General features: G+C 38.4%; 1 protein-coding gene across 6 annotated transcripts in view; it reads right to left on the minus strand.

The window, feature by feature from the left end:
• The window catches only part of SRPK2 (SRSF protein kinase 2), a 140,067-nt gene that overhangs the window by 34,539 nt on the left and 82,181 nt on the right, over positions 1-23,347 (minus strand). For all 6 annotated transcript variants that reach the window (XM_032687845.1, XM_032687844.1, XM_032687840.1 and 3 more), the window contains 4 exons: positions 10,021-10,172; positions 3,102-3,210; positions 2,471-2,558; positions 2,264-2,351 (listed from right to left, as the gene is read on the minus strand). In XM_032687845.1, coding sequence (XP_032543736.1) covers positions 2,264-2,351; positions 2,471-2,558; positions 3,102-3,210; positions 10,021-10,172 — 437 coding nt within the window. The remainder of the gene's footprint in view (positions 1-2,263; positions 2,352-2,470; positions 2,559-3,101; positions 3,211-10,020; positions 10,173-23,347) is intronic.

Below are 23,347 nucleotides of genomic sequence, written 5' to 3' on the forward strand. Positions count from 1 at the left end.
TCAAGGAACAGATCTTTAGTGACTTGCCCAAAGGAAGCTGGAAACAGCAGACCATGGAAAAAATCTTAAATTACTCTATTTCTCTCAACCTGTTCAACTCAGTGACACTAATGTAGCACTGATATGGCATTTTAAAAATGTAAACAGCAGCAAAACATTAAAATCAATTACTTGCTCCCTCCCAAGAGAACATGCACTAAAGATTATTTTCCCTAGAAGATAAAAATGAGTTGATCAAATAATCAGTGCAACCAAGCACTGCTCAAATAACTCAGGATGCATAAGATAGCTGGTATCCTATTTTCATTGGCAGCCTTCAGACAGCTGCAATTCAAATCTGAGTCCAGTATCAGGTCATCCTGTATACTGGTACTCGTCTGGAAAATCTACTTCTCAGTAAGGCAAGGGCATTTGCCTTCCACAATAAAACTTCTACACTGTCAAGAGTTTTCAACATGAAAACTGTAATAGAATAAATCAACATGAGGTGTCCAATTTTAATCTGCTAATACAAAGCTACCTGAACCCTTAGCACATGATCTCTTCTGGCTTTGTCAATGTAAGTGCTATATTTCAAAAAGATACAAGTCTGGATATGCTTTCAAAATATTATCACTAACAAAATCTACTCTTCACACTTAGAAACGGTTCTCACCTTTAATATAGTTGTATACATACATGGGAATCTTAGCAAGAATTTAAGAACATTACTGGGAAACTGCTCTGATAAATGGGTAGGAGTTATTTCTATGTATAGTTATGAATACATTTTCTTATTCCCTATTTCACAATAGAGTTTTACAATAAAAACAGTAAATAGAAATTTTTGATTTCTAAAACTAACTTCAATTATTCTTGAATTGTACAGCTGTCAGCTGAAGACCTGAAGTACTTTAGCCACATTATATTTTTGTGAATAGTTAGACAAAATACAGGTATTTATAAATTACTTCTTCATAAGCATCTAAACTCATAAATTAAACCTATTTTCTGGTAGCACAACAGCAGCATCAAGAAACCCAACCCAGAGTTCTTTGCTGTGTTAAGCAATTTCTTTGATCACCATTTATATTCAGTTTGAAATGACTACTAGCAACTGTATGGTTTATTTTAATTCTTTCTAATTTGATAATAAAACTCAGGGGAAAAAAGCAGACCATACTAACTTCACTTACATTTAAGCACCTTTCTACCGTGGTAGCTGACCACTGACGCAACCACAGAACACATCAAACTGGGGAAAAGCAGTTAACACCAGTCTCTAACTGAAAATACCTGACCCCACACTCTCATTCTCACTCACCACACACCCAAAGGCCCCATAACTAATGTCAAGAGACAGATGAATGAGATGAAAACTGCTGCACACTTTTCTCTGGAAGGATGCTTGCTAGTGAGCATTCACATTTACTGAGAAGTCACCTACATTCCTCTCCTAGATGAGAGCTGGTGAAAGCCACCTTAATCTGATCTGCTGAAGACTGAAGGCACATCACCAAAATGCAGTATGAAGCTCTCTAGAGGAAGAACTGTCTCTGTCTGGTGGTATGACACCATGAACAATGAGGTCTGCTATTAGGGCTCCAAAACACAACAAGCATACACATAAATACCAGCTATAAAAATTAATGAGAGCACAGTAAGATAATAAGCTGCTAAAATATGTAATTAGCAAGGATAACTCAGTTTAGCTCAATTCTAAAATAAGACCTAAAATTTTCCCCAAGAACAATATTCAGTCACATTTTACTTTGTCTCTCTCCTTTCCTCTCCCCCTCCTTCTTTTTTAAAGGAAGCATTTGAAGGTAAAGCTTTACAACTTTTCCAAAACAAGGTTAACACCTGGCCAAAAGATGATCACATGAACAAGACAAGAACCTCCACATCCTCCCACTTCCCACAAGAAAACAGAAACCAGCTTCTTCGCACTTTCTCTTTACCAGTCTAGACCAAAACAATATTTCTTGTAAGCTTCAGTTATCACAAATGTTTTCATTAAAACTCTAGTTTTAAAGCAAACTATCTGTAGTTCTACCACACCATGACAGGATTCATGTGATTTTTTTTTTTTAAATTTTTGCATTGTGTTCAGAAAAGCTAGGCTAACTTTCACTCCAGGGAGTGCATTACACATTGGACTACTCTTTGCATCTACTTATATTTTGGTGTTTCTAGCTTACATATTTAAAGTAAGACTAACTAGAAAAAAATCCAGAGCTAACAGACCATTTTTAATGAAGACGCCATGTTTTCAAAAGGATACGAATTCCATTCATTCCAGAAATTTTGAAGTCATCGATTAGCTGTACAACCATGTCCTTGTTGGGGTCATTAGGGTCACTTTCACGAACCTAAACCAATAATGCAAACACTGACATTTTAGGAAAAAAATCACTTTAAAATACTAATTAGTTAGATTATTAGTAGTAGAATTGGTACTGAACACTGTGTTGTAAGAGTCGGTACTTACACATTTGAGCAACTTTATTTCATCCAAGGCTGTCTCTGTATAATGCTGGGCACTTTTTACAACTTTCATTGCAACAAACCTTTTTCCCCTTGAAAAGAACAGAAACATTTTTAACACATACTCTGAGCTAATACAAACATGGTTTGAAGGTTGGGAAATTTTAAATAGAAAACTTCATAGTCTTATGTATTCTGACAGAAAATACCGAAATTACACTTAACAAGAACTTTTAACAGTACTGTTACAAGGCTAATTTATTGAATATTTTGTTGTCTTGGTGCTAACGTCTTTAAAAGAGGAATCTGCTTACACATTTTATCATTTAATCAAGGTATATTATATTTTTTATTAAAGATACAACAGATATAAAAACATTAGCTTATTCTCGCATGTTCCAAACACGAGAATTCAATAAGCAAAGCTAATTTGTCAAAGAAAATGGAATTACATTTATTCTGAGAGCTTTTATAAGCTATACCCTTAATCAAAATACGACTGTAGTCATCTCTTTGCATAAAATGATAGCAAACATTTACATAACTTTATCATGCATGTAAAATAAAAGTTACTGCAGACAAAATAAAGTAACATATTAAAAAAAAAAGTGTATGGAAATAAATAGTTTTCTTACTGCATATCCCAGCATAGCCAGACTGTAGAGAAGTGTCCCCATCCTAACTTTCTAATAACATGATACCGGCCATTGAAAAGATCACCAATTTTCACTGGATGATAGCCTCCTTTCATGAAAAAATGAGTAGAAAAACAATATTCAGAAAACAACAATAATTCCCAGGTTTTCAAGTCATTCTTGTACCATAAATTTTCCTTCTCAAATTGTCCTGTACTATAAATAGAAAATCTAAAGAAAACTTTAATGTCAAAAATTCTGCCTTGCTTGGCCTGCAGGGAAAAAACTCATGTCCTGTTACTACTGTAGAGTTTATTCACCCTTCTCTCTTATGGCTTTTATTTATGGTAATATTACCATCTGTTCTGTATTTCCTCAGGCTTATCTTCCACTTCACAGACAGTACAGAAGAGATCTACATTATTTCTTTATCGTATTTGAAGCTTCTCCAATCAACATACTTTGGATGATTGCAGAATCTCAACAGAGATTGTTTTAATTCCCATTTGCTTTCTAGTAATAAAAGCAGCAATAAAATACTTCCTGAGAAAATGTTAAGAACAATGCAGACCTTATTGCTGCTCTTCTGCTTGGCTCGTGACCCACAGCAGCAACACATTTTTCTCATGTTTGAGGGTTTTACAGTGAGGAAGAGAGAGCAGGCAGCTATGGGCTTTGTCTGAAATGCTCTTTAATTACTGAAGTCCACAGCCCTAACTTCCACCACTACACAGGTCCTCCAAAGCCCCACGAGACAGAAAGGCCAACAGGACAGAGCAGGCTGGAGCTCAGGTTTGTAGACAGTGTGAGGAGGTGCAATGAAGCCTTTTATTTCCTTTGTGTCTTGAGAAGCATTCCTCCACCCAGTCAAATACAGGGAAGCCAGTGATCACACAGGATTTTTATTCAGACCTTAACACACCAACAATAACATCCACAATTCTGCCTAAATTGCAAACAAATAATGAAGTTGCACCATGAACCCTCCAGGACATCAACAGCAGCAGACTCAGAGCAGCTGTCAAGGAATCACTTCTTTGTCTCTTTCTGGTCCTTCACGATGTCATGCCCAGCTGTCCTTTGGCAGGATCCCCCACTATTGACTATTCCATTTGGAATCAGGAAAACCTCAGAATGCAATCTAAGTTGCTATATTTGTTTTGAAAGCCCCTGAAAATCTTCTTAGAACTGGTACCCAGTTAAGACAACAATGTGAATTTATAACTTAATTCCTTGGATTTCAAACAGGGATGTCTCTCTTATCTCCTTTTATCTGTGGTAGTGTGATGTCAAATCTGGATATTTTTATATTTTTTTCCTGCTAATAACATCTTCTGCCTTAACAGAAGCTCAAGGATTTATTTATGAACTTCTCTCAAATGCTTCCAGAGCAGATTAATAAATTTAACACAACTGTACAATAGAATTCTAAAGATTACATATTCAACAGAAGGATAAAGCTTAAATAAAGTATTGTGTTAGATGTTGGCATGTCTAACAAACTCTAAAACACACATAGCTTTGATCTATGTACGTTAAGGTGTAACTTCAAGCTTAGCAAACAGCAGACACTTGGAGGCTTGCTCACAGCTTCAACCAAAGCTGACCCACCCAACATGGCTGCAGCTGCCCAGGTTCCCACACAGGATCCCACTGCCAGAGACTCCAACAGCTCCAACCCTGCTTCATCAGGGAAGCAGCAATCACAAGTGTTTGTCTTGGTAGGGCAGGTCTGAGCCAAGCGACAGCAACAATTTCAGAAGGGCAGCACAAGTCCCCACTCCCTCCCTGCCCACCAGGCACCAGAATGAGTCTGATGTGCACAGGCAGCATGGACAGAGCACTCTCAGCTCCTTTAGCCCGGCACTAAGGTGAGGAAGTTACATCTTTTCCATGAGAATTCTGCACAAATCTATGAAGACCCTGATATGAGAACAATCTTTATACTCTTAACCCATGAGAACTGCACGCTTACTATGACACACAACATTTCATTTCACATATCATTAGGAGTATAGACACCAACATTTGCAGATGAAAAAGTGCAAAGGAAAAAGAAGGCCCTGGTCCAGGAACAGTACAAGGCATTACAGGGGGACTGAGACACAGGGATCCAGACTAGGATTAAGTCTCAGGACTGCCCTCAGGGGAAGAACTCCCCATTCCTCCATCACTGGGAAGCAAGTGTTCATGAAAGCTGCCAGGGCAACTCACCTAGCAACCAAAAAAGTTACCTCTTACTGTGCCAACCTCAGTAAGGATGCACACATTGCCAAGCGGGAACTCCTTATTTCCAAAGAAAAAACCAGATCACTTTTGGAACACCTCACCTGTTCTACTCTCCAGGAAAGGAGGGGGACATGGACTTACTGAGAGTAAGTGCTGACTATTATGCTGTCCATTTGCAAAAAGAAACAGTATGAGCCACATATGAAGCCTAAGTCTACTCCAGTTTCATTATTAGAGAAATTTTGCTGAGTAAACACACATATGTGAATCCAGACTGATAGAAAAATTAGAATTTTAATTTGTCTTTTTAACCATCCTTCTAGTAACAGTTGATGAAGATATTTAGCAATCTGGATAAATATAATCATTATTTAAGACAGCTACTGACTGTTTTAAAACAAAAAAAGAAAATTCTACTATTTGGTAAATTTTTTCCATAAAACTCTGTCCAGAATTATGAAATCATAGAGTGGAAGGTTAAGACAACATAGAGAAATTCTACCTTTCCATTACTGAAAAGGTTTGCATTTGTGAAATGAATCAAGTCTGATGACCTGATACCAAAATTTATGTAAGAGACTTCCACATAATTCACCATCACAGGATCATTTCTTCTGAACTGAGTTTTTGCTGCATTTATCATTGCACAAAAACAGTGTGAAGTATGAAGCATTATTCTCTATATAATAACTTTTTCTTTGCAAACAGATAGAATTTAAAAAAATTAAATTTTAACACCTAATTTTAATACCTCTCTATGGTTTGCTAACAGATTTCAAAATTCAACAATACAATTATTTCTGGAACACTTGACAATTTTCCTAAATATCCAGTTCTATTAAGTCATTCTCTAACAGTCAAATGACTTCAGATGTAAAGCACTCACAATTCATTCAGTCTTTTTCACTGCCAGAAGGATGTGGGCCTTCAAGTATACAAAACAATGTCCAGAAATAATTTTTTTGCACTGAGCAAAACAGTTGCTTTTTTAACATGTTAACAGCATAATACTCAATGATGAAGACTTTAAATACACATAAAAACATGTTTCTAAGAATAGTTTAGGCGAACAACTGCCTTGTAAGGCAGCTTTTGGCATACTTGTGCTTCAAAGGAATCAAAAACTTCTGATAATTTCTTCCCATCACCGACAGAAAAGAAAACACCATATAGAGGAAATCAAAGACACCAAAGTCAAATTAATAAACTGAGGGTTGATACGTTATTTTAGTAAACTCTATGTGTTGCAAGCGTAACAATACTATATATGTAAAACCCACGTTATTTTGGTCCCCACACCACTGTCACAACTAATTATAGCAATACACCAGCATATGTGACAGATGCCAACAGTGGCAGCATATTCCCTGAGTATATATATTTCAGAAGATACTTTCCACTGCCCTAAGCCACAACAGGAGCAGTTTTGGAAATAATCAGTTACCACTCCTGTACACATTACTCCCTGATCATTCATATCAGTGACATATGCACTTAAGGGTTGTGGACAATCAGGTAGCAACACAGTTAAATGCATTTTAAAAACTGCTGTCATCCTGAATGTAATGAATGTAATTATTTCAGTTCTACGTGATACAGAAAGTATTTCTAAAAACAGTAACACGAAAATACCTATGAAAAATTAACTGTTTGGGAAAAATTACATACTTTGGGGAAAAAAATACAGGCATTGGAAAACATACAATGTATAAGTGGTACTGCTGATAATGTAACAAAAAAAAAAAAACCAACCTGTTGTACTATTCACTGCAGCACACACAGGAAAAAAAAAAGTCTCTCACAGCCAGCTAGCTACATGCACGCAAGAAAGAGGGTCAGAAAAATGAGATCATTATTCCTGAATGCCTCCTGAATGTATTGGTAATTGTAGCTGGCTCGTTCTATGTTTGTATAGGGAATTATTCCCTTTGTGAGCGGGATGAATGGGAGACATCTCCAGGGGGCAAGGAAGATGATCAGAGAAGCAAAAAATTCCAATTACATCCATGACACAACAGGCTCTTGAAAAAATTCGCCAAGTGTTTCAAGGCTTTACATAGAAGAAGAAAAACTAACTTCACTGTTTAAGTACCCCTTGAAAAATTATGAAGTTGGACTTTTGATATTTCCAATCCTTACACAAATAAATAGTTGAGAAGTATTTAATATAAATTCAGTGATACAAACAGAAGTCATGTCACAGATTTACACAGGCCTTGGGGGAAGCCCCCAGGGAACAGAGGTTAGTCTGTTTTACACAGATGGCTGTAAGTTGTCTTTCACATAAGGTGCTGATTCAAATAGATCCAACCTCCTGATTAAAAAAGCTACAGTGACTATTTACTAACCACCATGTTACACGGACAAGATGCAAGCCCAGCACACAGTAACATACCCTTAAAAATAAAATTAGTAACAAAAATACTCAACAGGAAGTTAACAGGCCATATGTTAAATTCATTTAAAAAATTAATTATATACTCTTCATCAAAATTGCTCTCCTATGAAATTTCAGATTAGGGTTGAGAAGAGACGAAGTATGCTCTGAGCTTCACTCAAAAATCCTGGAAGGCTGCCATCTTGAAGATAAAATTAGGAATAAAAGAGACACTCCAGAAATAAATAATAATTTCCAAATCTTTATCTACCACCCTGTAAATATATATTAGGCTACCCAAAGCAGAAAAAGATATTCAAACTAATAAAACATTTCTCAAAAATAATGGAAATAATGTATCTAAAAGTCATCCCTGGAATTCTTTACCAAATAACTTATTCATTCCCTATACTGAATATAAAACATGCAAACAGAAAGCCTCTATAGCCCCAGATCATCCCAATCCCATTCAATTCAGATCCTTATAGTGAGCCTCTTGCCAGCTGAACCCCAGCAGACTAAAAGAAGGAAATGTACTGCTCAGTCTTACAGGAAATTAGGGTCAGAAAACAGGTAAATCATCCACTGGAACAACAAAAGCGCTGCTCTCACAGAAACAAATAACAATCATGACATCCCAAATGAACCAAAGCTTGAACCACCTTTAATATATTTTTAAAAATTCAAAGCTTCAGGATCAGAAAAATTTAGAAGAACTTTTATGCATATAATTTTTCAGGAAGCCTGCAAGTATTCTTAGTGTGACGCAGTTCGTTTTAAAAGCATACAGATCTCACTCCTGACCTGCTCTAGTTAAACAGGTAACTCATAAGCAGGCTGTCAACTCAGGACTATTTTTTTTGTTTTGTGATCTAGCTTCTGCAGATGGTGGCATTTTGCAAGAGATACTGGAACAGAGACAACAATGGATTGTTTGAAATTAAATGCAGCCCCTATTTCAGGAAAGAATTAAGTTGGGGCCTTGAAATGCTTAATCTCAAGGAAATACAGACTTTACAAGTAAACAGATGTTTAAACAAATCCTTACTCACTGATGGAAGATGTTAGAGATACCAAGAGAGTTATCTTAAGGAGCAAATGTGTTTTAACAAAAATGATAGAAGAAAACAAAAACCAAAACACCTGAGCATGCTTTAGTGACACGTTTTTCTTTTCCCTGCTGCAGATTTCAACAGTTAGTTGGAGTTTGCTGGTTTTGGCTTTCATTACTGGCATTTGTAAGCCATTTACACATTTGAAATGTCATATATTAATAAAACTTTTACACTAAAATGAAATAGTCACTTTCCACTGTTAAATCTGAAAATACAAAACACTTATTCCAGGCTGGGAGAGAGGTTTCTTAAAATAGCACATCTCCAGGCTTACACAGAAACTCCTGATTAAGTAAGACTTTATGATATTTGACATAGGAACTGTTTCTTGGTATGAGGAATACAGAATACCAGATATAGTCAGTGTGCATAGAGTGCTTTTCGGCTGTTCAAAAGCATGAATCTGAAGTGATAAAACTTTAACTTAGTTTCCTAAAGTATATTCATATTCTTGAAATCTACAACGATAGAAAACCCAGAGCTGATAGACCTGTTATCTGTGGTTTTTTGTTTAAGTACAGTATACATTTTACCCTAATGGGAACAGACGTACAACTTTAGCAGTGACATTAAAATAAACTTAACCATCGACACTATTGTACTGCAGTCACACTTTTATGCATTTAACAATATTTAAAAAATTAATATAGCAAATACAGAAATTAAGGAAATTGAGATAAAATGAAGATGTAGAGAGCCTCAGACAATGCTGAGGGCTGTGAAAGACAGCAGGTGGAAAAGTATCGTAACATCTCAGGATAGCGCAGGTAAGAAAAGAAGAGGGAAAAAAAGATACAGTTTACAAAATAAATGTAAGCAATGTTGTTAAAGGCATCAAGGCATTTTAGAACTCCTTGGAGTGAGAGGGGTTGTTTGTCTTGGTTGGGGTGTTTTTGTTTCTCTTACAACTCACATCAGTCAAGAAAATTTTCTTCTCTATTCTTTTAACTAGGACATCAGGAGGAGAACAGGGATGGGGTATTTGTATATTTATTACGAAATGTATAAGGCTATGGCTACGTAAAAAACTACAACTGAAGACAATTATGCATCTGGACCTGAAATGAGTAGTTGTTCCTAATTCTAGTATAAATAAATTCCATAATTAAAGACCAGCTCTTTAAAAATCTCCCAAGAACCGTAACTAAGACTCGCACTGCAGTGTTCCCCCTCACCGACAGGGGTGAACTGCACACACCTTTACAGTAATCTGCGGGATCCTCTTGCTCCTCATCGTCGGACCCCAAAATCTCCTCCTCTGGCTCTGGTGGGGTGGGCTCCGGCAGGGGCGGAGGTGGGGGCGGGGGTGGAGGTGGAGGTGCAGAGGGAGCTTTCTGTTGAGGCTCTGGCCTGGAAATAGAAGAGAGACCACACTTGGTAAGGAGCTTCCTCACAGGGGTCACCCCGTCCTCCAGAGGGGATGAAAAAATGCTTTGGGAAATACCAGTGAAGCACCTCATGTCCTCACTGCCATTTTTCATATCCCCCATAGGACCATAGGGAGGCGTGGACAGAGAGGCACCTGACCAAACCAAAAGTGAATTTGGACTTACTCACTGGCACAGCTTGGAAAAGATACTTAACGTTTATAAATGGATACCAACAAGCTTTTAAAACTCCTGACAAGCAAATGAGACGTTAGACACATCTTCTTCAGCACAACTGAGAAGAAATACTTTTCAAAGAATATCAAGTTATGGAAAAGCTCCTGCCTGCTAGCTGAAGTAAGAAAGACCTAATACAGTGCGAGAAACAACCTTCAAGGGATACTGACCCAAACCTTAATGCACTTCTCTGCATCTGTAGCTGCTGCTAAGACTATGGAAAGCTGTATCAGTATACAAAGTACTGAAAAGAGCTATTAAAAAATAAGAGAAAAAAATTAATCTTCCTAAGTAGCCTATGATGCATTCCCAGAACATATGCTTTAAGATACCATATATACCATATGCTTTAAGATGTGCTAAATAAAAAAAATCCAAACAAAATCAAACGACCAAACCCCAACACCGCCAGCCAAGAGATGTTCTTCTGTCTTGCAGCTCCATTTTAGAAAAAAACAACCAAAGAAGTGAAATATATTTTATATTTTTTATCCTATTCTGACTAAGGCTGTACCTGGTATTTCTAAACATCTAAGAACTACTCACATTTCAAAACTGAGTATTTTCAATACACTTAAGTCCAGGGTTGAAGTGTACCTGTTTGTCAAATAATTTAGAAAGCCTTCTCCAAACAGGTTGATGTTATTTTTTGTATTCATACTTCTTACAAATAAAAAATATACACTTGCCAAATACATTTGCAAAGTAACTTCGAGCATTTATACCATCAAAAGCTGCTTAAATTTATATCTACTTCAAATCTAACATGTTTGAAAAAGAGTATATTAACAATATTCTGTCAATCATATGATTAAAAAACAGAAATCTAATTTTTCAGCATCTACAAAGAAAATTCAAATACTTCCTTGATCATGAGTAAAAACTACATTTATCCCACTCCTAAGTCCTCTTCCTCATAATTCCCCCTTTTTGTTTTTAAACACTGCAATTGTTCAAGACAGACAGACAGAGCATTTGGTGTCAAAGGGAACGCAGTTGGTCATAAATAAATTCCACTGGCAACATTCACCACCCGCACAGCAGCTGCTGTTATGCCTTCGCTTTAAAGGACATCACTGAAAGTTGTAAGCACTCCAAATTTATGTGCCTGCTACCCCTCCCAGATACTAAAATTCTTCAGTCAATAAATGGTTAGATTTAAAAAGGAGTATTTTGAACTAAGTTATTATGAGAAATCTAACCAAACAAATAAATTTACATAATTTTTAACCACATAAAGCTTTCAACAGAATAGAAGAGAGAGAAGGGATCCATTTGTAGGATAAACGATAAATATATTTGCACGTGCTCCTACTTACATAAATTATGCTGGGTTTTTGCCTTCCTGTTTGGCTCCCAACAGATGTCTCTATATGGTACAAAGCAAGGCAAGCAAACCACAAGAGGAAGGTGCAGCAGATTCTCTGACCAGTTACTCTTACTACAAACCAGATTTTTGGCCCTCCAGCAGTCTGGTTTCATGGTGTCAGCAAGCTGACAACACCAATGCCTGGTCTGATGTTAGCAGAAATCTTTACTTAAACAAATTATCATATAAGGATCTACAATTACAAACCTTAAAGACTATTTTGGATACACGGATCAAGAACTAAGAACATTTAAAAATTAAAAATTAACAGCTGGACTTGATGACCTTAAAGGTCTTTTCCAGCCTAAATGATTCCATGAGCAAGAAGGAGAATGCACAGTAAAACAGCCTGCACTTCATCAACATATCTGACAGAATTGTGTGTCAGGAAACACAGTGCTTGGACTCCTTGCTGTACCATCATTTTACTTTATTCTGACCACAAGTATCCATGTTATTTTGGTCACATGAGATGGTACAACTATAGAAAAGGCCAGGGTAGAGTAGGGCAAATGCAGCACAGGGGTTGTAAGTTCAAAAATCCACTGAAATTGTGCCGATTTTGTCTTTTAAGATAACAACTACTAACTCTATTTCACACAATAAAAGCAATATTTTTAAGAGAATCAGAAGCATTTCTAGAATCGACATTCAAACATTTTGTCACTCGTTCTCAAATAAACATCGTCATACCAAGAATCTCCCTATGAGAGAGAAAGGAAGTGTACAACACAAGATTTGTAAAAAAAAAGGCTAAACTTATTCCTAAGGAAATAGGTTAAGAAGACAGGGTTGCTTCTGAGTCTTTCTCAAGCTACTGTATTTGATTTTGGTTTGAAAAGGGTTATTTTTTTTCCTGTCTCCAATCCTAGCTGATTTTGGTATTCAGGAGTGTTTTCCTACTCTCCTTTGTGCACATCAGGAAGGAAGGAAAGACATTACCTTATTTCCTTCTGGAATTATTTATGATTTTTATCTGCAAAAACCAAAACACTGCTTTAAACTGAGGAAAATCTTTGATTTGCCCTTTTAGCTTTGCTTGCACCTTCTGAAAAAATCAAGATGAGTGAAGGAAAGAAATGCTGCTAAGTTATATCAGCCCGACTGCTAATTCTGCAGTCTTGTCTTATTTTGCTGGGTTTTTCCTTCAGTTTAGGATTCTTAGCAAGAGATTCTTATTGTTCTTTCATTTTGTTCACTTTTACTTTCCTGGGGTCTAAGTAAAGATCAAGTTTTCAACACTTGACTTGGCTGCTTCATTTCTGCCTACAAGTTGAATAACTCATCCTGGCATCACCAATCTTGTTCTTCTGCCAATACACAGTTTCACAGTTTTAGGTAGGACATCAGTCAATGAGAGTGCTCCAGTTTTGCCATTTCTTAGTATCCCCTTTATTGAATCGTAAAGATAAGCTATGATGAATGCTTCAACAATGTCTTAATTTGCAGTTTATGGCATGAATATATATTTTATTCAGCTTAGATTTCATTTTTTCCAGTATAGTTTGCGAAAATGTGAATTATTTTTTCTTGTAAGTGGACTTCAAAACATCATTTATACTAAAAATCCAGTCATTAAGAAAGCTGTGAGCAATAAACATGTATGTAACCTCCATTTCCTTTTCAGAAATACAATTGTCAAATACTATCATAATATAACAAGTTATTCAACAGCTGTGTTGTTTCAAGTTATTACTTCTTATTATTCCTAAAATGTTGTTATGTAATAATATGCTTTAGGTAATACATACATGCAGAGATAAATATTAAATTTGTTTTCCTTTTTTTCTGAAGTAATCACTTGGTACTCTGTGGTCTACCACCATTAGGTTATTCATCACCATCCAAGCATAAACAGTTAATTAATAGAAGATGACACACCATTTCTAGACTCACAGTATTCTGCCAGCAGGTATGCAGAGAACTGACCATCTCCACAGGCTACAATGACAAACCTTATGACTGTCTTGAAAGAAACATTACAAAAATTAGCAAACACTAATCAGCATGTTTTGTCTTTTAATTACTGCCTTTTCAATGGAAAAAATAAATTTACAGCAAAGTCCAATCAAAATACAATTAAATCCTATTTTTAGCCTGCTCTTAGAGGGGATGTTTAGTAAAAAGACAAAAGAAAAGTTGAAGCATTTCTCTTCTACAGTGAAGTTGAAGCTAAATACGTCAAAACCCTCCACGGAGTCTCATAAAAAATCAACTGCCCACTGTTACGAAACACAAAATTACTGACAACTTAATTTTACTGTTCTCCATCATGGACATGTTGCTCCATGTTCCCACTGGGGAAGAGCCAACAGTAAAAGCAATTTCCCTAACATTAAAACCTAGAAATTCTGGGAAAATTATGCTATGAGAAGTTCAGGAAGAACTGTTCAGTTTTTTTGTTGTTGATGTTGTGGGTTCATTTGCTATTCTTCTGTTCTGGAAAAGGTAAAACAAGAGTAGTGAGGGTGATTAAAATCACAAAATGCCTTCCATATGGGAGGCATCTGAACATACCAAAACTCTTCAGCCAGGAAAAGAGACAGCAGAGAGCTACAAAATCTTGAGAAGCACAGAGAAAGCAAATAGGAAATAGCTGTCCACTGCCTCTCCTCACACAAACTGAGCCAAGTTGACATAAAATGGAAATAAAAAAACAGTCATGCAACATGATGTTAAAAACTAAAACCACCTTTTCTCCTCGGATATCATGGACAAGAGAAGTTAGTTTCAAATAGGGCTCAGAAAAACTCATGGAAGAAAGATCAGCTAACAGCTAATGCAAAAACCCCTTGGACTCACAAAGCCCATCAGCCTGAGACCACTGGATTTGGAAGAGAGTTCAGCACATGGGGGCCCAACCCTGTGCTCTTCCCCAGGCAATTGCTCCTGGTCAGAGGGAACACAGATGCACCTCGGGCCTGTGCTTGTGCAGACACATCATGTTCAGACATTCCTTTCTCTTCCTCAACAAATAAATGATTTCCTTTACTGAAAAACAAAACAGACTTCAGGCCTCTTTATCCAAAACTCTCATAGACAAAAATTATGTTTTTATTATCAAATAATGGATAAGAATGTATTGCAGGCTATTTGTTCTATACAACAAGATTACCTGAAGAAATCCTCATGTTCCCCAGGGGGAACAGGCATATAATAACAGCAGGAGTCCTTCTCTATGAACACTGCACTGTACACGTGGGGACTAATTTTAGGTAAACAGAGCTTTACCTCGAATGTAGCTAAAAACTGCAACTGATTCTTCTACCTTTAGGAAAATAGATTGTGTCAAACCAAAAAAAAAAACTGGGAGGGAGACAAAAAAATGGTTGGATTAAGCTAGGAACTACCTCAATCGGAGAGGAAAACAAAACTTCCCTTCAGATTTTCAGATGAGCACAACCACAGACTTTTTTTGCTAACAGAAAATGCAATTAAAATTAGGTTAAATTACTTCATATATTTAATTAAATAAAATATGGAATACACTATATTCTAACAACGTTATTAACCTCCTGACATGTCCACAGAGGCTCTTGAGAGAATTTCAATTTGAGGAGGTAAAAAGAGGAAGCAAGGGGGCGAGTGAGCATCAGAAGAAATGTGCTGTAAGGTTCCTGAGAGACATAAGCTTCACAAAATCTACCAGTGGGTGTGGGTCCATTGGGAAGGAGTTCCAGCTATGCTTCTCTCCAGCTCCAGAAGGTAAAATCTTTCATGCTCCTGGGCGAGGCTTGCAGGTGCTGGAGAGTTTAAAATCTGAAATCTCTATACGCAAGTTTTCTCCAGCTGTTATTAATTATCTTAAAGACTCAGCTGTTTGGATCTCTTTCTCCTTTGTTCAAATGGTGTCTGCTTTACGAGCTGAACTCTTGCCTGCTCTTTTTTTCCAAATGCAAATTTAGTTTAATTAGACAGGTGCCTTGTAACAGTGAGCTCTTTGAACCGGAGGCAGCCTTAAATGGAGGCTTTCTAAATAAATCCACACACATAAAACAAGCAACAAAAACAGACAAAAGGTCAAAACAACTTCTAAGTTCTTGCTCAAGGAACAAAATGATGTTGCATATATCAAGTAAGATTTTAAATAGGCTATAATTCTGAATAATTATAAAATTTAATAGCCATGATCAATTATTTGTAATTTAATAATTATTTTTATTTATGCCAGAGGTCATCTTACTGTTTTTAGAAACAAAGTTTATAAATACAGAAGGAAACAGAGCATAAGGAGATATGTTTTTAACTAACTCCAAGAAATTGTTAATGTGAACTTCCAGGGACAGCTTTTCTTCACACGAAAAGCACTATCTATGTTCTTATTCTAGTGCAAAACTGTACCACGATCTCCAATTCTACAAAACTTACGCATAAAAAGTGAGAGTGCTGGCATGTCACATGACTGAAAGAGTTTCTACATCTGGTCATTATTAAACAAAATCATCATTCCTGCTGGGACTGTTAACATTCCTTTGAAAGATACCATCCCACCATCAAACACTAACAGAAGCACCAGTAAAAAACCCCTCCTGGAACGGAGCAGGCTAAGACAGGGTAGCTTTTGTAACCTCAAACAGAGAATGAATTTTTCATTCCCATCTTGCTTATTAGCCTTTTGGAGGCCACCTTGGGCTCGAATGCACACTCAAAGTCCAAGTAAAATGGCAAGGAACACTGCCTTCTTCCGTTCAAAACAACGGGTACTATAAATAAATGCCATTTCACACAGCAAGTACTGCAGTCTTACCATGCTACCGCCCCAGCCCAGCATCACAGGAAGAACACGTGGCCAAGGGCAGAGCTGAGGGGACCCAGGAGCAGCCTACCCTTACATCAAATCACATCTAGGATGAAGCAATAAAGTCTGCCAGGTTTAGGAGGCAGCTCTTATGGCCTTTCTCTGACACTAAGTTACATGAAGTTCCCAGAAGAAACTGATTTCAAGCTCTGAAAGTGAGTCCCAAATGAAATTTTGTTCTCAAACACATGCAGTTCTGTTAAAATGTTCTTAAGACAGTAAACATGAAGCCAATTCTATCCAAGAAGCGTCAGTCTTGAACGTGCCAAGGTAATATGTTTTCCTCCTCAAATACTGTTTTTCTTGCAGACTTGTACTTTCCAGAAGAGTCATCCATTACAGACTTGCAGAGGGAAAAAAGTCAACAGTTAAAAAAAAAATCCAGACCCAGCTGGCAACACAAAAAGAAAATATGTAGATATACACTCAGCAGCTTTCACCCTACCCATATTTCTAGTCACCAGTAAAGCATTATAAAGGCTGAGAATGTTAAACTCTTAGAATATCTTGAGTTGGAAGGGATCAACCAGCATCATCCAGCCCAACTCTTGGCCCTGCACAGGACAGCCCTAAGAATCACACCATGTACCTGAGAGCAATGTCCAAACTCTTCTTGAACTCAGAAGGCTTGGTGCTGTGACCACTACCCTGGGGTTCCAGTGCCTGGAACCGCAGTTCCAGCTACCCTCTAGCTGAAGAACCTTTTCCTAATATCCAGCCTAAACCTCCCCTGACAGCTTCATGCCATTTCCTCGAGTCCTGTCACTGGTCACAAGAGTGAAGAGATCAGTGTCTTCCCCACCACTTGTGAGGATGTTGAAGACCTCAGTCCCCTCTTCTCCAGGCTGAGCAGAACAAGTGACCTCAGCCTCTTCTTCTAAGGCTTCCCCCTCTAGACCCTTCACCATCTTCATTGCCCTCCTTTGGACATTTTTTAATCACTTTATACCCTTCTTATATTGTGGTGCCCAAAACTGCACACACAATACTCAAGGTGAGGCCTCACCAGCGCAGAGCAGAGTAGGACAATCCCCTCCCTCAACTGGCTGGCAATGCTTTGCCTGATGCCCCCCATGGACAAGGTTGGCCCTTCTGGCTGCCAGGGCACTGCTGGCTCATATTCAACTTGCCATTGACCAGGACCCCCAGGTCCTGTTCCGTGGTGCTGCTCTCCAGCCTCTCATTTCCCACTCTGTATGAACATTCAGGGTTGCCCCATCCCAGGTGCAGAATCCAGCACTTGCTGTTGTCAAACTTCCTATGGTCAGTGACAGCCCAGTCCTCTACTCTGTCAAGGTCTCTCTGCAGGACCTCTCTGCCCTCAAGGGAGTCAAAAGCTCCTCCCAATTCAGTATCATCAACAAACTTACTTAGTAATCCTTCGAGTCCTGTGTCCAGGTCATTTATAAAGATGTTGAAGAGCCTAAAACAAAGCCCTGCGGAACCTCACTAGTGACCGGCTGCCAGTTTGAAGTCACCCCATTTGCTAAAACCCTTTGCACCCGACCTGTGAGCCAATTGCTCACCCACCACATATTGTGTTTATCCAGCTGTGTGCTGGACATTTTGTCCAAAAGGATCCTGTGAGAGACAGTATCAAAAGCTTAACTAAAGTCCAAAAAGATTACATCGACTGGCACCCCTTGATCAATGAGGTGGGTTACCTTGCCTTAAAATGAAATTAAGTTTGACAAGCAGGACTTTTCCCTCATGAAGCCATGCTGGCTGTGACCAATGATTGTGTTGACTTCCAGGTGGTTTTCAGTAACTCCCAGAATCATCTCCATAACTTTGCCAGTCACTGAAGTAAGGCTGATAAGCCTGTAGTTTCCAGGGTCATCCTTCTTGCCCTTCTCAAAAATTGGGACAATATTTACCAGTTTTTGGTCGACTGGGAGATCTCCAGATTCCCGAGACCATTCAAAAATCATTCAGATAGCTCTTGCAATGACATCAGCTAGCTCTTTGAGGATTCTTGTATGAATCCCATCAGGCCCCATAAACTTATTGGGATCCAGCTGCAGCTACAAATCCCACAAAAGTTCAGGGTCAACTGGGAGCCAATCACTGTCACAGCCATGGTCCTCCAGCTCAGGACACTGGCATCTCCTTAGCCCATCATCGGTGTTGAAGAACAAAGCAAAGAAGACAGAATTAAATACCTCTGCCTTGTCTATGTCCCTGTTTGTGAGGTGAGCACCCTAATCCTGTAACAGGTCCATGTTATTTCTGCACTGCCTTTTGCTACTGATGTGTTTAAAAGAGCTCTTTTTAATGTTCCCCACAGTGCTGGCCAGCTTCAACTCCAATTGAGCTTGTATGGACAGTGACCAGCTTCAAGTCTTTGTATCGAACAGACTTCTGACTTACTGCTTGACATGGTAAAGAGCCCACCTGTGTCTCCATTGTAATGGGAAGGTGAGAGTCTCAAGACTGTAGGGTCTCTGAGAACATCTCTCACTCAATTTCTCTCTGATTCTCATGAATCCTGCACAGCCTGCTTAACTCCTTCTGTAAGTCCTTAACCCAGTAACACAGTTTGTCAGCAACAACACACCTTCTGTCAGCCCCAGCCTCACAGAGAGGTATCAGGCACTCTTGGCAACTTGATACCTGAAGAGCTACATCTACCATCAGCTCTGTCTGGGTGAAGGCCTCTGACACAGCTGATGCAGTGACTCCAGCAGCTACTGGGGAACGAGCTCTGCAGCATGACCAGACCATACTGAGCGAGTGTTCACTACAAAGACTAGAGATGAAGCTGCCCTATGTGCCCTTCTGCACCAACGACTGAGTCTGTCCACTGCCTCTGTTAGCTGCTCCCAGACATCACAAACTCGTGCCCAGTTCCTGGGTTGCAGATACTTGATTCTTTCACTCAGCCAGTGGAATGGCCTTCTATGGAGAGGAGCCTTCCCTCTCACCTTGTTTGCCTGCTGTGGTTTCTTGCACTCCCTAGGGACTTCATTTTATAGGCATGGGAGTGCTTTCACCATGTTTCAATCTCCTGTTGCTGCTCTGGCAACACCCAAACCTCATCAGTAGCTCCCACAAGAGCTTTTGCTAAAAAATATTGAGAAATTCCAAAGAGCCAAAGAGAAGAAACACAGTTGTCATAAATCCACGGACTATGTACTGATCAGTGGAGAACAGTTTCTTATACATGTATCCTAACATGTCAAGATGAAACCTCCACCTGAAGTAAGTCAGATAAGGAATATCGCTCCAATGAAATGATAAAAACCTAGTTAAAAAACATAAAAACCTAGTTAAAAAACAAGCCAGTCTCATAAACCACACGTGAAGCTTCACCTTCTTCAAATCCTCTTGCAACAAGAGTCCTTTCTCATGCTGCATGACTCCTTCCTCCCTCTGTGTGCAGGTACCTCCACCTCTGACCATTAAGACGACCTGAAGAAAACAGGGAGTAACAGAAATGGACCCTATTTTGACTTCTTCTTCCTCTCCCTATGGTTGTGTGATGGATTACTTTTAACAGAATGACTCACAAGTGTAAAAACAGAAATTAAGTTTTGACTTTCTTTTTGGCTTATTGTGTTGTAGTATTTAATTTCTGCCTTTCTCTTTCGCATGTTAAATTATAGTGTCTTTAGTCTTTCTATTAATAAGATATATTCCGAAAACATGTCTTTGCTGCTTCAGTATGCAAGAGTTGCCAGTGTACCCTAGAGTTGCCACTAGCAACAAATTTTCAACTTCTGAAGGAGAGGGGGAAGAAGCACCTGCTGCTCTTCAACAGCCATATCTGCCTCTGGAACAGTTAACAGATTTAACTTAATTTGGCATCAAAACCCCTTAAGTCACTGACCCTTTGAGATCAAATACAGACTTAAATATGAATTAATAACTAAATTAAAAAATATGGGATTTAGTCTTTTTCACAATACAGCAACTCCCTTAGAGTTAATATAAACATATGCATACTACAAGGAAGCATATCTTCTATTTATATGGGTTACAAACCATATGAAGACAACTGTGATAATCTTAAGCAACATGAACCAAAATAAATCAACAAGTGCAGGGTTTCCCACCCCTTTTCACCTATTTAATGGCCTAGCTGAAAAGATTTCATAGGAACAGTGAAATTGTAACCCTTCACTCAACAACAAATGCAGTCAGCAGCAGGGGATCTCTTGCCCTTTTTTTTGACTCCAAAAACACCATGGTAAAATGTCATCCTGACTTCAAGTGATCATCTAGGACAAAAAGGTATTTCTCACATCCATGCTTAGATAATGTTTAGAAGAGCCATGTTAGTGCAAGTGCATCATGCTCTGGATTATGTCTGGGAACTCAATTCTACAGGCAATGAGAAAAGGGTAAGCAGACAGGCATTTTGGACGGGACAAACACTGAGGGACGTTAACTGGCAGGTGAAAAAAACAGAGCCTGAAGCAACAAGGCTTCATGACTAAGACAGCAATTAGAGATACCTCTCTGTCTGCAGCAAATACAAACCATTGCTGCAATGAAAAATTCTGATTGCACTGGCTGGAATTCTAGTGATACCAAACATCACCTTATTAACCTTGCTTTCAAGAAGCTGGAACGAGCACTTTACATGAACTGTTTACATTAACAATCCTAACTCCTTTTCACTAACAAGTTCTCTTTCAAAACAAAGGATTGATCTCAATCTTCCTAAAAACATACAACCCTCCTCCCAAAATTCCAAATGCCAAGAACATCTCTCCTCTATATTTCAACAAATCTCTTCACAATTCCTACTAGCATTTTATGAAAGTACCAATGCCTGCACTGTAGTGTCAGTAAATAATAAAAACAAGCAATTTAAAACTTTTTAACTTAATTATTAGTCTTAAGTTGCAAAGATGACTATCATTCAAAAACATTTTGCTAGCATTCAAAGGTTCCTAAAATTCTTCCATTTTGGGTATACATGGCCATAAGTGCAATATATGAAATGCCTTCGTCTTTGAGTTTCTCTCTGTATATTGTTCTTTCATGTTAAATTAAGCATCGATTTTCCTAACGGAAGTAAAAGCAGCAAAGAGATTGCTGAGTCCAGGCACAGTCAAAAGTGAGCAAATGGAAAAATCACATATGTGTTTTTCACAAAAACACATTCTCACCTAAATACAGAAAATAATGAGCAGCTGGTTTTAACCCTTTATTTGATCTTTCGTCTTTTTATTTGGATAATTCTGATAAACTGATCTAGAAGAAAACCCAAGTTCCTTGGGATAAAAAGTATCTTTTTTTAGGTGCCTAGATCTCTGAATACTTTTTTCACTTTTCATACTTCTTAACGCAAAACTTACAGTTGATCTCTTGCCCAACCACCTTATAGAACACAGTGTATTTTATTTTATTCAAATGTCAAACCAACACATTTCCAAAAGCCTTTGCATTCAGCATGCTCTCCTGTCATATGTTCCCTCAACAAAAAGGTCGTCACTCTCAGTCCCTAGGATTCCTCCATGTGCCCTTTGCCTTTCCAGGTGTTTCCAGGGAAATGCCTTTCTGTTCCTTATTACCATCAATCATTTGTCCTGTGGCTTGTAGAGCCCCTTTTGGAGCTTTCCACTATTTTTGAAGCTTGCAAGTGAAAGGCCTTTCATTTGACAGGATCTTCAACAAGCAGCAGCTGTTTCAGGAACGTTAGGAAAGTCATCCCAGTATTATAGAGCCCTGTCCAGCTGGCTTGGATGAGGCAGTTTTGGATACTAAATACTGTGACAATTCATGATGAGATTTTCAGAATCTCTTTTGTGTCAGCAAGTCTGAAAATAAGGGTTATCAGACCATCTGATTCATCCCAGCCTTGGCATGCTTTACCTCACAGCATGGATGCTGGATGACTCACTTATTGGAATATTCCTATTTCCAAGAGCAAGACAGAGTGTCATCAGTGGTGGAAAAGCACTCAAGGAATCCCAGCTGTCCTGGTTTCCCAGATGAACCATCTCCCTAGTAGAGAAGATGCAACTCCTAAAGATGCACCTGCCTCCTGGGGTGAGGTCTTTCCATATCCTATGCCTTGATGCCAGAACATTGTGAATGAAGCTTCCCCTACCAGGTCAGTAAATTGAATGGCCCAGGAAAGGAATCTCATCTTTTAAAGGTGAATTCTGGACCCAGTTTCCAGCAAGAAGTGGACAGCAGCTATTACTTCCGTGAGGCTACAGCCTTCAGTTCACCTCTTTTCCATGGGTAACTCAATCTCAGGGTTCCTCAGGGAAGGACAATGGTGTCTGCTGCACCTGATCACCACAAAAAGCTGTCTGAAAAACTGAAGAACCTTCCTATTTCAGGTTTCAAAAGTCAAATGTCCAGGATAATTGGCATGGCACAGTAAAGATCAGAAATACTCTGGTGCTGAATCCTAACAACAGTAAAGGATGGTGACATCATGACCTCAAACCTACAACATATTTCAAGCAGAAACTAAGGTCCAAGGAACATGGCAAGTTTAACGCTGCTGAAAATGGAAATGTTAAGGTGTTATCTTGGCGACAAAGCTTCTGATCTGACTGGTGCTAGAACTCTGACACACTACATATGTTTGTAATGTACTGCCATGACTTTCTCTGAGTCAGTGTCAAAGGCTGCTAAAGTCTACTCTGCAACTGGCTCAGTAATCGGACGTGCCTCAGAGAAGTCTTCAAGAAGTTATGTAGACATATCAGCAATAATGGATGGAAAAGAGCTGAAGGAAACTCAGAGTTGAACCACTGTGTTTCAAGAGAAGAAGCTGAGAGAAACTGAA

The sequence above is a fragment of the Chiroxiphia lanceolata genome, chromosome 5 (genome assembly GCF_009829145.1).
Source record: "Chiroxiphia lanceolata isolate bChiLan1 chromosome 5, bChiLan1.pri, whole genome shotgun sequence".
NCBI lineage: Eukaryota > Metazoa > Chordata > Aves > Passeriformes > Pipridae > Chiroxiphia > Chiroxiphia lanceolata.